Source organism: Caretta caretta, chromosome 1, assembly GCF_965140235.1.
Source record: "Caretta caretta isolate rCarCar2 chromosome 1, rCarCar1.hap1, whole genome shotgun sequence".
NCBI lineage: Eukaryota > Metazoa > Chordata > Testudines > Cheloniidae > Caretta > Caretta caretta.
The window spans coordinates 135,551,290-135,566,876 of NC_134206.1; the positions used below are offsets into that span (position 1 = coordinate 135,551,290).

The 15,587-nt window shown below is 40.2% G+C and overlaps 1 protein-coding gene across 8 annotated transcripts in view; it reads left to right on the forward strand.

The window, feature by feature from the left end:
* FRMPD4 (FERM and PDZ domain containing 4) overlaps nucleotides 1-15,587 on the forward strand; it is a 437,016-nt gene that overhangs the window by 390,805 nt on the left and 30,624 nt on the right. For all 8 annotated transcript variants that reach the window (XM_048860774.2, XM_048860715.2, XM_048860759.2 and 5 more), the window contains one exon: nucleotides 6,510-6,555. In XM_048860774.2, coding sequence (XP_048716731.2) covers nucleotides 6,510-6,555 — 46 coding nt within the window. The remainder of the gene's footprint in view (nucleotides 1-6,509; nucleotides 6,556-15,587) is intronic.

Genomic DNA, 15,587 nt, shown 5'->3' on the forward strand with positions numbered 1-15,587 from the left:
CAACCGTGGAGCTGATTATGAGCTCTTAGCCATAGCTTTGAGTTGTGGAGGGTGCTGAGTCACAAGCCCAGATCCACAAGGGTACTTACTCACCAAACCCCCAGATGTCAGTGCCTAAATACCAGGTTTAGGCTCCACTGCAATCCAGAAAATGCCCGCTGGAGTACCCCCTAACCCTGTAGTCCTCTAAATTCACTCAGCACCTAAATATTCAAGGTAAGAGTTGCCTAGGTGCCTAAATTTCTGCCTCTGGTCATCTGCACTGCTTCCTCACTCCAGGTGTCTGGATACCTATTTCCTGCCTAAGCCCCAATGCTATCCACGAACCAGAGGAAGACAGGCAGAAAAAGTGCTTCGCTTGCCTGTGAGGCCTGATCTAGCAGATGTGCTCAAAACATGCCTAACATTCATGATGGTGACCCAAGGTATAGGAGATTCAGGTTCAGTTCCTCCCTCTATCTGATGAGGAGAAAGGATTTAACTAGGGGTGTCCAGCCACTGGACCATAGGATAGTCTTCTGTGGGGCTCCCTCAATCTCTCTCTCTCTCTTATTGAAGCTGGACTACTGTGAATAAATAATGAAAGAGTCATTGGTCCAGAGAGAAAAAGCAAGTGAGAATAACTTTATAGCCTGGTGCTTAGGGCTGGTGAGGTGAGATACACAGGGTTCAGTCCTCTGCTCCAGTGACTCTTTAAGAAATGTCCCTGACCTCTTAAATTCACATGGAGCTTGGGGACAACCTCTGTCTCTCAGGGGAACAGTCAGCCAGAAACTTTAAAATTCCATATAGGTTGGAGTTTTGAATTCCCTTACATAAGGAGATGTAGGAGAACTCAGGGATGGTGTGTGTGTGTGTGTATATATATATGTATGTGGGTGGGTCGGTGTATATGTACTCACTCTCTCAACTAAATATGCAGTTAAAATAAAAGCAAACCCTTTGAAGCCAAGCATAATGGACTACAGTAGATTGATCTCAGATTTAAGATGAAAAATCTTTTGCTGTCTTAATGTCTACAATAATGAATGACATTAAAATGCATAATCACAGAGCTTTTCTTAGCCTAGTTCTGGGAAGTTAGAAATGGCTTCATTTTGCTTTGAATATGATTGATATTTTTGCCAACCTATTACTTTTGGCTCCCAGATTTTAACTCAGGGGATGAACACAACACTACAATTCTTTAAGTCAGAAAATGTAATTATGTATGGAGTCTCTGGTGACAGTCATAATTCTCAGACCAACAATATCCAAATATGAAACACAGACCTTTGTTACATATGGCAAAGACCCAAAATGCAAGACACAGCATAGACATTTCAGAGAAGGACGATCTTAGTGATGTCATTGTAATCATTGCATGTCCGAACAATAGTTTTAGAATCTCATGATTCACACTGAATGGCTCAGAGATAAGTCTGGGCCTAAAAGGGAGGGCATCCCTGACTGACATAATATAAATACTACTGCTGTTGTGTAATACAATTTCTAAGTACTGTGTACAGTGTTAGCTCCTCTTGCTGGAGACTTGGTCGTCTTATCTGTACAGCGTGAGACACCTAGTATTCATCTGAGTGTTGTAAGAGTTCATATTTTTCAGTAAAATAGATAGCAAATAACTTCTAGTTCTCAGTTCTTAAGAATGAATACAGATTGTGCCCTTCCCTCACTCTCCTTCCTTACATACTGTATTTTCTGTGATTATGAGCTAGAGACAACTATTTTCTTGGTCCATATCTCTACACGTGATACTGCCCCGAACTACTCTGCCACTGTCTGATTCAAATGGCAAAAGAGGGACCATATTGCCGCACCTGCAACTTCACAGACAAAGTCAATGGCTAACACTGCATTGGAATAAGAAAAGGAGTACTTGTGGCACCTTAGAGACTAACAAATTTATTTGAGCATAAGCTTTTGTGAGCTACAGCTCACTTCATCGGATGCATGCTGTGGAAAATACAGTGGAGAGATTTATACACACAGAGAACATGAAACAATGGGTGTTACCATACACACTGTAACAAGAGTGATCAGGTAAGGTGAGCTATTACCGGCAGGAGAGCTGGGGGGAAAAAACCTTTTGTAGTAATAATCAAGGTGGGCCATTTCCAGCAGTTGACGAGAACGTGTGAAGAGCAGTGGGGGGGGGGGGGGAATAAACATGGGGAAATAGTTTTACTTTGTGTAATAACACATCCACTCCCAGTCTTTATTCAAGCCTAAGTTAATTGTATCCAGTTTGCAAATTAATTCCAATTCAGCAGTCTCTCATTGGAATGTTAATGCCTCATGTCCTCTGAGAGAGATAATACTCAGTAATATCCTTTGATCATTTTTTAATGTTCTGTAACTTGATTCTCAGACCATTGATAGTCTCTTTTTCTTACGGCTGAAGTACCTGCAAGGAGTAGGTGGAATGGACAAATATAATCATAATACAGGGTTTTGCAAAGGTCAGAGAGATGAGACACTGAATTTCCCATTCTCATTGCAACTTTGTAGACTTGTCCTCCTCAGTTAATTCCCTTTTCTGAAATGAAGAGAACTTGGCCATAGATACTTGAATTCTTTGTTGGCTGGGCAGATGATAGAGCACCTTAAAAATCTAGAGGCTTTGACAATGCCATGAAATATAGATTTGGTCTTTTAGCCTGTGTGGTCTAAATTCTACTTTTGATTACAATCTTTTTTCAACTCATTAAGTGATGGGTGGATCAGTAGAATAAAAATGGGGAAATCTGATGGAAGTTACAGACATTTTGATATGCATAAATACCTTCTGAAGCTATGCTTTAGGTATGTGAATAAAAGAGAAAAGAAGCTTGTGCAAAGGGAAAATTTGACAGTGATTTTTTTGTCTTTGCCTTGTGCTGTGGCTGTCCTGAAGTTTTTAGGAGAGCAATGGTGCAAATTTAAATTAGGTCACATGATCAGTTTGTTTATGTATTTAATATCTAATAGCACTCACACATCCGGTGGGGGTGAGTGGGTTGTGTGTGTGTGTGAACATATATATATACACTTTATATATACTCCCTATATATACACACTTGATGGAGTCGTGTAGTATACAGGTTATATAGTTTTAATATATATGTGTATATATACATAAGTATCGGGGTAGCCGTGTTAATCTGTGTCCACAAAAACAATAAGAAGTCTGGTGGCACCTTAGAGACTAACAGATTTATTTGGGCATAAGCTTTCGTGAGTAAAAAAATCGCTTCTTCAGATGCAGCCTGAAGAAGTGGGTTTTTTACCCCCAAAAGCTTATGCCCAAATAAATGTTAGTCTTTAAGGTGCCACTGGACTCCTTGTTGTTTTTATATATACACATTATAGGAACTACATGGTGATGTGCATGGTAAGGGTTTCATCAGCATGAGTTTGTGCTAGTTTTGAAGTCATGAGTGAGTGTAATAATGATACAAGTGCTTTCAGATTGAAAGATGAAAAGAGCTACGTAAGAGCAAGGTATTATTTTATTTATTAATGCAGGTCATCTCAAACAGACGGTGATAAAACATTTACATTACATGCCACCATCGTGCATTTTGCATGAGCCATATGTATTACAGAAAACTATTTTAAGTAATGTTTTAGAGTCTTTAAAAATTGTATTTTAATGTCTACTTTGTGTGCCTCTCTATCCATAAAGCCAGGTGCCTCAGTATTATTAGTCCAATTGTACAAGGCTCAGAAGGGACCCTAAAAATATCTAAAAATGACCAGATATGTCATCTTATACCTAAAAATGCCTGATTTATGGTCCAGTGTCAAAGGTCATTCCAGTGCAAGTACTGGTCCTATTCGAAGCTGGAAATTTCCCCCAAGATAGAATTTTAAATTAGTCACCTTCTTGTTATAAAAAAAAAAAAAATCTGATACTGGCCCAGTTAGAATCTTGCCTATCCTGGGTCTTGGACAGGTTTAATTTAAGGAGGGAAAACAGTTCTATGACAAATTATTTTTTTAAAATGACAACACTTTAAAGTTTCCTGTAGCAGAGCGCAGCAGGGCCCCCTCAGCCCCTGCCTCTGCTAGGGCCACAAAGTTACTTTGAGACCCTGGGGGGTTAGTAACCACAGGTGCAGTTTATTTACAGGCTTGTTCCCACCACCATTTCACCATGTACAGTTGGCCCTTCACCACCTACAGGAGGGAGGTGCTACCTCCCTACCTTTTCCCTTTCTTTCTGCTCCCCCTTTGGTTTTCTTCCCCTGCAGCTTTTATACAGCCCCAGGCTATTTAGGCAGCAGCTGTCTCTGCTTCCCCAATCAGGGCCAGGTTATCTCCAGCCAGCTCAAATTTATTCCCCTAAATGGGAGCTGGCTGACAGAGGGTTGAATCAGCAACCCTTTGCTCAGCACCCTGTCACATGCCCAATGGTTGGAACGTTAGAATAAGTTCCTGAGGAGGTGCATTAGTGGTGGCAAGGAAGGTGACCAATTGGCCAATTGAAATATTTGCCTCATGGCTCTGCAATATATTAGAAATTTGTCTGTAAATCAGTCTACTTACCTACTTTGGTGGATATAGATATAGATAAATATGTAGACACCATATCTATGGTGATGAGATTTCACATGATAAATTGCCTTTATTGCATATTTTTGATTGCCCAAAATTGTAGTAGGTTTTTCACTAACCCGATATAGTTCTATTATTTTTATTAGTTGATTATAAACACAGGATTGAGATTCTCTCAAAATCTATGAACTTTAATTTAATAGAGGTTGAAGGTAATTCCCTCTATAAACTTCCATGATCCTAAAATTTGCTATTTTTCCTCAGAAATATCATCACCATGAGTCAAGGAGTACATACTGTTTCATGAGTGAATAAATCTTACTAATAGAACCTAGCATTAAATGCAGAATATGATTTCTGAAAATAAAAAATTCATGCATGTAATGTTCCTCCAAGCGACTATTTATTTTAACTAGGCTAAATGATTTGTAGACTTTTCTATGAAAGGATGTTTAATTTATTTACCATATGTAGCTCTTCCAAAGCTTCACTATCGTTCAGTGTTGTTGTTGTTATTTTTCTTCTTCTTCTGCCTGGGATAGAGGATGCAATAGACAAAACCAAAGCTTTCAATTCCTCTTGCTCAAGGGGATATCTGTACTATTTTAGATAACATGTAGATAACATGATTAATGGGAAGTTGATGTGAAAACTGAGAAAGTTTTATCATTTTGACTATAATTTTGCAAGAATATATGGTCAAAGTTTGCCCTCAGTTACACCTGTGCAATGCCATTGACAGGAGTAGAATCTGATAAGCTGGATGGGCTAATCTGTTGACTAATTCACTTAGCAGGTGCTGACTTCACCAGGTACATTCCAAACAGATTTTCTTACCAGTCTTTGAGTGTCTCCTCTGTTTCCTTTTCCCATGGTTCCATTGATTTTTTTCAATGGTATTTCAATAAAGTGAATTGGCAGAGCAGGGTGATTGCCTACAGAACCAGTGACATGGTGCTTAATCCTACAATTGTGATTTATTTTAGTTGTTCTACTGAACAGTTCTGGCATTCAAATTAGTTGCATTTCACTTGGCCAGGCAATAAATCACATAAACAGACAATTAATTACATTTGAAATTAGGAAAGCCTACAGAAAATCAACTCCATCTCAACAAAATGGCAACTAACCTTTTCTTAGCTAATAAAAAACAAGCAATCCAATGATGTAATAAATGAAGTATTGACTTGGGTTTTCTCGTTTAAATAAGCATTTATTTGTCCTTTAAGTTATCAGAATCACTTGATCATGCAAAATTTCCTAGTGGTTTCCTCTCCAGTTTTAATAGACTTGATATGGAATTTAGTGTTGTCCTGTAAACTCACCTGCTCAGATAATTGTGCTGCTTACCTGGTTTCAATTCACTGGTTTTACCCAAAGAAGAGCTATCAGATTTTTAAAGAATAATCTTTCTTTGATAATGTTGTAAATATTTTACTGTAATTGGGATATCCTCAAAATCTTCCTTTCCCCCAATTCCCAAAGATGAATTCAGGAAGACTCTCAGGGCCAAATTCTGCCTTCACTTTTACCTATCCCTCCCCAGTGTCTTCAGCTAAATTTGGCTCTAAATCTGCAGGAGCTGGATAGCATGGGAAACAACTGCATTTTATTCGGCCAGTGAAAGAAATAAGTAGTTTGCAAATGATAAACAGATTTGATGAATCCAAACTATTCCATGCTCAGTAGGGAAAGCTATCATTGCTGTGCCAATTATTTGATGATGCCAATAATATCTCCCAGTGTAAACTGCATAATAAGGTTCAAGTCAGGTTGCTTTGTTACATTGGAAAACACTTCATTTTTAACATTCATTGTGACTTTGGCATATTATTCATCTCTCTAATGCTCTGGTATGTGATTGTAATAAACACTTGGCCACAGGATCACAGTTTTCCCCATTAGAAAGAAAAGCTTATTATCTTTAGAGCATGAAAGTATGGATCTTCACTCTGTTTTTTTTTTCCTTACAGAAGCTGCAAAGAATCGATCCTCCTGACTGTTGTTCAACCTTACCCAGTAAGTATCTATAGTGTTTTCTGAACAGCAGGCTGAGTTCTATGCCCAGCAATTGTACTGACTTGCCGGGCAGACTGACAAACTCTCATGGTATGTCAGTGACACTCCTATTTGTAACCAAAAACTCCCAACTCCTGATTTAATAATGTTATCTCAGCCATGTGGGAGGGGGAGCTCAGGGCAGGTGATCTGGCAGTGCCAGGGATGGGCGGGGGTGGAGCAGGGATCTGGGAGGGGAGAGCCCCATCTGCATGCTGTGTTGTGAGCACTTTTGCCACTGCTGGAATGGGAAGTCATAGAATCATAGAATATCAGGGTTGGAAGAGACCTCAGGAGGTCATCTCGTCCAATCCCCTGCTCAAAGCAGGACCAACACCAACTAAATCATCCCAGCCAGGGCTTTGTCAAGCAGGGCCTTAAAAACCTCTAAGGATGGAGGTTCCACCACCTCCCTAGGTAACCCATTCCAGGGCTTCACCACCCTCTTAGTGAAATAGTGTTTCCTAATATCCAACCTAGACCTCCCCCAAGTCATGAGCATTGCCATCTTGAATGCAGGAGCTCAAAATTGAGCAGCTCCATTGGCTCACTCCCTACGAGACAGGGATGATGCTGGCTTGCTATTGATTGAGGCAAGAGTGATGGGCATGGCTTGGTGAAGGGGGCCTGTGTGTGTTTAGGGAGGAGACTCAGGCAGGGCAGGGAGAGCCCGAGAGAAAAGCAACCAGGGAGAGCAGGGAAGACGGGAAGCAGAGGTGCTTGACACCTTCCCCTGTAGGGGGCTCAGTGCTGGGTGGGGAGAGAGAAGGAGCCCCAGTGTGGTCTAGGAAGAAAGAGGATGAAAGGAGAATGAAGCTTGGCTCAGGATCTGGACAGGCTGAGTCTTTTGGGTGGGAGGCTGAGCTGGACAGGAAGGGGTGTGATGGGCTAGAATCTCAGTTCATTGAGACACTGAGATTTGGTCTGTTATTCTAATGGGTTTGGGGGATTTCCCTCCTCTGCAAGTCTCCTCCACCCAACCAGATTTCAACCCAGGAGTAATCTGGGGGTTGCAATACCCTCAGAAAAGAGCCAGTTTTTGTAGTCCTCCCCATGTGCATCCACAGAGTTGTGCATTTTGTGATGAAAGATAAATATAGCCCGCTTCCCCTCCCCAGCTTGTATGTTTGTAAAAGGAGAATTAAACCAATAGTAATGGATTAAAATATTGAAATGGACAACCTTATATGTAGATTTAATTTGCTAAAACTTCAGCTCTGTGTGGGTAGAAAAATCCAAGGTGTAATTGTTTTTACAGAATACAGATTAAATATATTAGCCATTGTCAGATTAAATGTCCCACCTTATACGTTAGAAACATTACTGTCAAAGAGGCATATGCTTAGCAGAAAGGCATATAGCAGCCTGTTTTCCAGTAGTGCATGCAGCAGCGAGAGCCAGCACACAGGAACGGGGAGCTGGGCCAGCCCAGTGAGACAAGAGCAACCACTCCAAGGTGAGCTTGGGGCTGGCTTGCTCTCCAACCCACCCGCCCCCTGCCTGGGCCTTCCAGTTCCTAAGGACAGGACACAACCCCCGACCCCAAACATATCACATCCCGCAGGGGCAGAGACCCAACCCCCACTAGGCCTTCCATTCCCAATCTTCCTGAAAGTAGTTTGAAAATGTTGGTCAGTAGGTTCCTGGGTGACTGTGGGCAAGTCCCTTAACTTCTCTGTTCTTCAGTTTCCAGCTCTGTTAAATGAGGATACCTACCTACCTCACATGGCTTTTGTGAGGCGTAAATCAGGATTACAATGCACTTTGAGATCTTTAGTTGAAAGGTGCTACTGTATTTCAACTGTGTGGAGTTGAGTAGTGTGATAGCGCTTTACAGCCATGTTCTACACTGAGCTGACCAATCCTGAACCTGTTTGGATCTTAGTGTGTAGGTAAGCAAATGAGAATCCAGTCCTGGCTGGCATATGCTGTGACTCCTCAGCTACAAACTACACTAACTGCAATAAAGAGGGAGGGAAGACCGACCAGGATCCCCAAAGGACTGCACATCTCTCTCTTTCTCTGTCAATCGCACACATACACACACCCAAGCAGCTCTATGGTCCCAGCTATGGAATGGGAGTTAATTAATCTGCCCTTATCCTGTACCCTTCCAGGTAACTAATGCCAGCAGTGGTTATAGCAGGACACAGTGCATGCACTCTCCAACAAGACTGTGCAATGGCTGCTGCACAAGAATACTTGAGGCAGAGTGAGCAGGGGGTTTGGCCCCATTAAACATATGTGCTGGCCATGCACAACAGGACCATTTACCTTCATTCTTTTCTTTCTTTTTAACCCAGATCGTTTTACTAATATCAAGATACAGATTTTTACCTTCAGTCGAGCATGTGCCACCCCATTGTAGTCAGAAATCTCACGGAGGTAGCTGGGAGCACTGTATTAGGCTCACTGTATGTTTAGTGGTTTTGATTACAATAAATATATTATAAAACATGAAAAAAAGTTCTCTTACACACATTTTTGCACAAGTCACCGAAGTCCCTCGTTTGACTGATTTGAGTCTTTGCTTTAAAGTCATGTGAAAAAAAGGGGTCTATCCTGTCATGCAGTTATATGTAGTTCAGTGAGCTGCTGTTGTATTCAGTACTGACAGTAAGGTGTAACTGTACATCTGTGTGGTCTTCTGGCCTGAGGTGGTTTTGCTTTTGATTGGATGATCAGGCTATCTCCTTTGCTGGGCTACATGGTGTCGATGTGAAGTAGTATCCTAAATGAACTGTGACTAAAATGAGAACAGAATTACCTCAAGATCAACCATAAACACAAGCAAACCAAGCAGCTGACTGGGGCCTTTCATCCCATGTGACCTCAAGATTCTCACAGTTCTTCCTCCAGCAGGTGGACCAGAGGGTAACTCAGGACCTGATCATGCTTCCAGGAGACAGGAGTCCCTACTCTTGCTTGAGGCCCCACAAATCAGTAGGCCTGTCCCTGCCCAGTGCCTCCTGGCCCTACAATCGTAATAACACAGAGATATTAAATAACAAAAATAATTCAAGGTGGAGTAAAGCCATCAACATTATTAAAATAAAGAATTTCTTCTCCTTAACTCTGAGGCATCCACCATTAAACTAAACCAGGGGTTCTCAAACTGGGGATTGGGACCCCCTCAAGGGGTTGCGAGGTTATGACATGGGAGGTCACGAGCTGTCAGCCTCCACCCTAAATCCCGCTTTGCTTCCAGCATTTATAATGGTGTTAAATAAATTAAAAACACTTGTTTATATATGCGGGGGAGCGGAGGGGATGCACTCAGAGGCTTGCTTTGTGAAAGGGGTCATCAGTACCATAGTTTGAGAACCACTGGAATAAACCTTGTTCATGTCTGCTGAAGCCATGTTTTGGGTCAGGAGAAGGGCAGGTGCTCACAGTGACGAGAGCCAAGGGAAATAGCATGGAAGCAGGACACACAACACAGTTTTCTTCAAAAAGGAATAGTGGAGCCAACTAATTTGTGTGTGTGTTTATACTGCCCCTCACGGACTATGCACTGGGAGGCGAGGGACCTCACCATACCCCATAGCTAGCAGACAATGCCTGCACTCTGTTTGGGGCTATGGAACTCTAGCAGGTGCAGAAACCAGGTTAGTTTCCTAGTGTTCTTTGTTGCTAGATAGGCACACTAGTCACCGGCTGAATAGAGGTGGTGGGGTACCTTAAGCATTATGTGGTAATTAGTGAGGAGGATATGACAGAGGTCTATAAAATCATGAGTTGTATAGAGAAAGTAAATAAGGAAGTGTTATTTACTCCTTCTCATAATACAAGAACAAGGGGCCACCAAATGAAATTAATAGGTAGCAGGTTTAAAACAAACACAAGAAAAGTATTTTTTCACGCAACACACTGTCAACCTCTGGAACTCCTTGCCAGAGGGTGTTGTGAAGGCCAATACTATAACGGGGCTCAAAAGGGAGCTAGATAGATTCATGGAAGATAGGTCCATCAATGGCTATTAGCCAGGATGGGCAGGAACGGTGTCCCAAGCCTCTGTTTGCCAGAAGCCGGGATTGGGTGACAGGGCATGGATCACTTGATGATAACCTGTCTGTTCATTCCCTTTGGGGCACCTGCCATTGGCCACTGTCAGAGGACAGGATACTGGGCTTGATGGACCTTTGGTCTGACCCAGTATGGCCATTCTTATGTTCTTAGTGTGATAAAGGCCATTCTTCCTGAGTATGGCTGGTTGGAAAATGGTCGAGATTTTTCATGACAAAATTTGAATTAGTTTTCATTCTTCTGGTTTCAAAAAGGAATGATTTTAGTTTTATTGAAAATGTTTCACAAACTATTTATTGTAGATTTTAGTTTTAAAATGTTTTATGTTCTTCTTTTCTTTTTTTCATTTTCTCTAGCCCATGTTACCCCTCTTACTTGTTTTCATTTTTTCAGTGAAAGTGGGGAAATGGGATAAAGAAAGGAACAATAAAAAATCAAACATTTTGAATGACAAATTTTAGTTTTGAAAAAATGCCATTTTTTGACAAGTGTTTTATGAGAAAAATTTCATCCAGCTCCGCTCCTGAGGAACATTTGTGTTCCCATTGCTGCAAGAAGAATGCTCACCAAAGGGAATTACAGAATTATCGTTATTTCTTTATTATTTTTCCTGAGGGAACAGTTTACGCTTGTTGTGTTTAGCGTTTGTATTGTTTTCATGCTTAAAATGAACTGTCCACTACAATTGTAGTTGAAAATAGCAATAATGTAGATTGATAATACTCTGGTCTGCTACTCAATGTAATTCACTTAGTATTTTTTTAAAACTTTACAGATTGGTTTTGTTTAATCTCATTCATTTTAATTACAACCAAAACAAAACATTGTGGTCTTTTGTTCTTCCTGTCAATCTAATAAATCTTTCCCAGGTTAATTTGAATATCATCTCTGCTGATAAGAAAATGATTGAACAGCTGAAGCACTTGAAGTAGTTTAAAGTTTTCGGTTTTTGGAAGTTTGGTATTTGATTATCATTTGAAACCATTTTATTCTGTGAATGGATTGCCATCCCACAAGGTATCTTATTCAGTTTAGTTAATTAACTGGCCTATTGTGTTATGTGTTCAGACTTTATGAATGGAACTCATTTCATAGTCTGACATACCACTTTCTTCATTAACCCTTTAAACTCCTAGGGTAAAATCCTGACCCGCTGAGGTTGGTGGGAATTTTGCCACTGACTTCAGTGGGGCCAGGATTTCAACCATGGAATGTAAGGTAGTGTGATGGAAAAGGACAAACAAGTCCATTTTCCTTTTTATGGCCTTTTAAAAGAAGTGCTTCTGGGCATATACTGTCATATGTCAAACAAAGTCAACGTTTATTGAAAAACTTCAGTCAACAATTGTATTAGCTTTTTTGACTGCCACTGCACATTGAGTATATGTTTTCAGAGAACTATCCACAATGACTCCTTGGCCTGCCTTATTAAACTTGTGCACTTAACTTGCCAGAATTTATGTTCCTTTCTGTTTTTCTCACTAGAATTTGACCTTCAATTCTGAAGGATGCCTTTTTGCCTCTAACCACCTCTTTTACTTTGCTGTTTAGCCACGTGACATTATTTTGGTCGTCTTACTGTTTTTATATATATATCTATTTGGGGTATACATTTAGTTTGAACCTCTATTATGGTGTCTTTAAATAGTCTCCATGCAATTTGCAGGAATTTCACCTTTGTGACGGTTCCTTTTAATTTCTATTTAACGAGCTCTCTCATTTTTGTATAGTTCCTCTTTTTGAAGTTAAATGCTACTGTGGTAGGTTTCTTTGGCACTTTTTCCTTACAATGATGTTAAATTTAATTACATTATGGTCGCTATTACTGAGCGGTTCAGCTATATTCACCAGATCCTGTGCGCCACTTAGGACTAAATCAAGAATTACCTCTACCCTAGTCAGAAAAATGGAAGAGTGCCTCAAGCTTATTCTCTCTGATCCTCTCTTTCCAACACATTTTGTCTTATCTTTTACCCTTCCAGCTCTCATTTTCCACCCTATTCTGCCCCTAGTTCTCCTTTCCCTCCTAAATTTACCCTCCTCTAGTTCTCTCTTTATTCCTCCTCACATGCTCTTCTTTCCATCTGGTGGCTGGATCTGGAATGGCTGATGATACTTTCAGTCACAGGACCTAACAGTCCTTCCTGCAAAAGCTGCTCTGTAGAGCTGAGTGTAGTGCACCACCCCCCACTCCTCACAGACACACACTTTAAAAAGAAAAGGAGGACTTGTGGCACCTTAGAGACTAACACATTTATTTGAGCATAAGCTTTTGTGAGCTACAGCTCACTTCATCGGATGCATGCAGTGGAAAATACATCCGATGAAGTGAGCTGTAGCTCACGAAAGCTTATGCTCAAATAAATGTGTTAGTCTCTAAGGTGCCACAAGGACGCCTTTTCTTTTTGCAAATACAGACTAACACAGCTGCTACTCTGAAAACTGTTTCCTTTATGCCTCTCAGCTGTTGAATAAGAAACAGAAGCCACTTCCACATGAGACATAACCAGCAAGAGTAAGGGGAGTTGCAGATACCTGAAGGTATAACTGTACAGGAGCTCAGCACAGCAGTAGTATAGACATGGAGATAAACAGGCCAGGAAGGAGGCCAGGTGATATGCCCCAGCATTCCACTAAATCTGGAACAAATCCTTGGTTTCAGTAGAATCATCTGGGACCATCTCAGTAAACTAGAATGTCTGATGATTTAGCGCATCATCATTGTTTACTATAGAATGAACCAGCTGATTTTTCCATGATGCTTTCATTAAAATAAGTATTGGCAATTCTTCACCTTGGAGGCATGTGCTGTGTATGTGCATGACCAATAACTGCAGTAAAAATAGCAAAATATAATTGGTTGGCTCTGATACACAACATTGTTTTAAAAATCCCAAACAGTTAACAAATGCCAGGAATAGGATAGCTACTTCAACATAGAAATTCATGTGTCAAAAATTTTACAGTTACTGTACATTGAAAATCATCCATCAGTGCACTGTGGCTGTTACATATTGTGCAGTAAAATATCTGACTTTTCAGTTTGGGGTGTTTTCATTATTTTATTACTTACACATGCATTGCTGCTGTTGCTGTTGCAAACTAGTTGAGATGTCTGAGTGAACAGCTTCACTTATGGCTTTGTATTGATATATTTAATTCGCCTATGTACATTACTTACTATTCATCATAATATGTTTATTTCTCCTCCTGTTCATGTATTTTATGTACTTGCTAAATTTTGTCTCATGGAACTGACCTGAGGGACAGAGACAAACCAAAACATCAACACATTCTTCTTGCATGAATACAGTTTTCCCTATTTTGTGCCCAGCATGGAATATGTTTCGTTTCATAGTAACCAACAGGTCAGTTATAGGCAGTAAGCATTCGCAAACCTAAAATTGAGGTTGGATGTATACAGATAGGTATATTCTTTTAAACGACCTTATTTTCCAAGCATATGAATGTGGACTCTGATTTGACATGCATTTTGCCAAAGTGACTTTCCTTCCCTTTTCTATTAGTCTGATACTGGTGTTTTGTGTAGGGTTTATACCTGCTACCTTATTCTGAGCTGCTAAATGTCCCTTTTCCTGAGCATCAGTAAAGCTATATTGTGCATCAGCCCTGCTTCTGAGAGGAGTCTGAGCAGGGCTTGTGAAAAATGGTAGAAACAGTTTTACTTCTCAGAATTTCACAGAAACTGTGATTTGACTGCAAAAAAACGTGCTAAATTGTGAAAATTTCCATTTTCACAGTGAAAACTATTTAACTTAAAACTGGGCCCACTAACAAAAGTTGACCTGATTTTAGCATAAGTTAACAAAAATTGGATCCAATTTTGAAAAGTTAACATAATGAGAAGAATAATGAGACAAGGTATGTGAGGTAACATCTTTAATTGTGCCAACTTCTGCTGGTGAAAGAGACAAGCTTTGGCGCTTACACAGAGTTCTTCTAAGGTCTGGGAAAGGTACACTCATCCCCCTTTTGTCTCTAATACCTTGGGACCTATATGCTATAACAACACTGCGAACAAGAATCATAAAAGTTCAGTAGAATAGTTCTTACTCTGCAACAGTGACATCTAAGTCCTTGATGCTGCAAAGAGGCCCACACATGTAGAGAGCCTCACTGAGGCTTATGAGACCGAGGGTTTATGATTGTGGATCCCTGTGCAGGATCAGGGCTGTAAGATTGTAAATGTCAAATATATGGCTAGCCATGGGGAGCAAAGGAGGTATTCAGTCTTCACCTTTATATCCCCTCCAAACAAACCTCCAAGGGTGTATTACTCCAACTTTGTTCAAAGACCAGACTAACTGAGATACCATATAAGAGCTCTGAGTGTGCTATCTGTTGGCTGACTGGACTATTAATGAAGTTGTCCATGAGAATAAAACCCTAGACCACAGGGAGAAAGGCATTTTTATTTCATTGTCCATACACAAGTAAACATGATACAAGATCAAAGATAAATCTGAACTCTTAACAGAAATAACTGTTATTGGCATTATTTAGGTTGTGCTGGTATTTAGTTTGTATTTACATATTCTGATTCCTCCATTGAAATGGATCCTCACATTTGCAAAAATAGTTCTAATTAGGATGCTTTTATCACAGACAGTGCAAATATCTCACAATGACAGACACATTGCATCAGTGTAAATACCTCCTGCTTAAGGTCATTAACTGAGAATAATGTCTTCCATTTGGCTAAAAGATGGTGCATCAGAAACAAATGAACTTGCCACTCTGTGATTCATTAATCACTGGTATGCTCAGGCTACAAATATGAAGACATTAAAATGGAAATCACCTACTGCATATCCCTTCTATTTTCTTACTGGTCTTCTTTTGTTAGACATCGGAATTATGAAAGTTAATAAAAACTGTTTTTCTTTTCTGAATTAGTTCATCTGCTTTTAGAATGAAAATACCAAGAGCCAGGTTGATGTGGACAT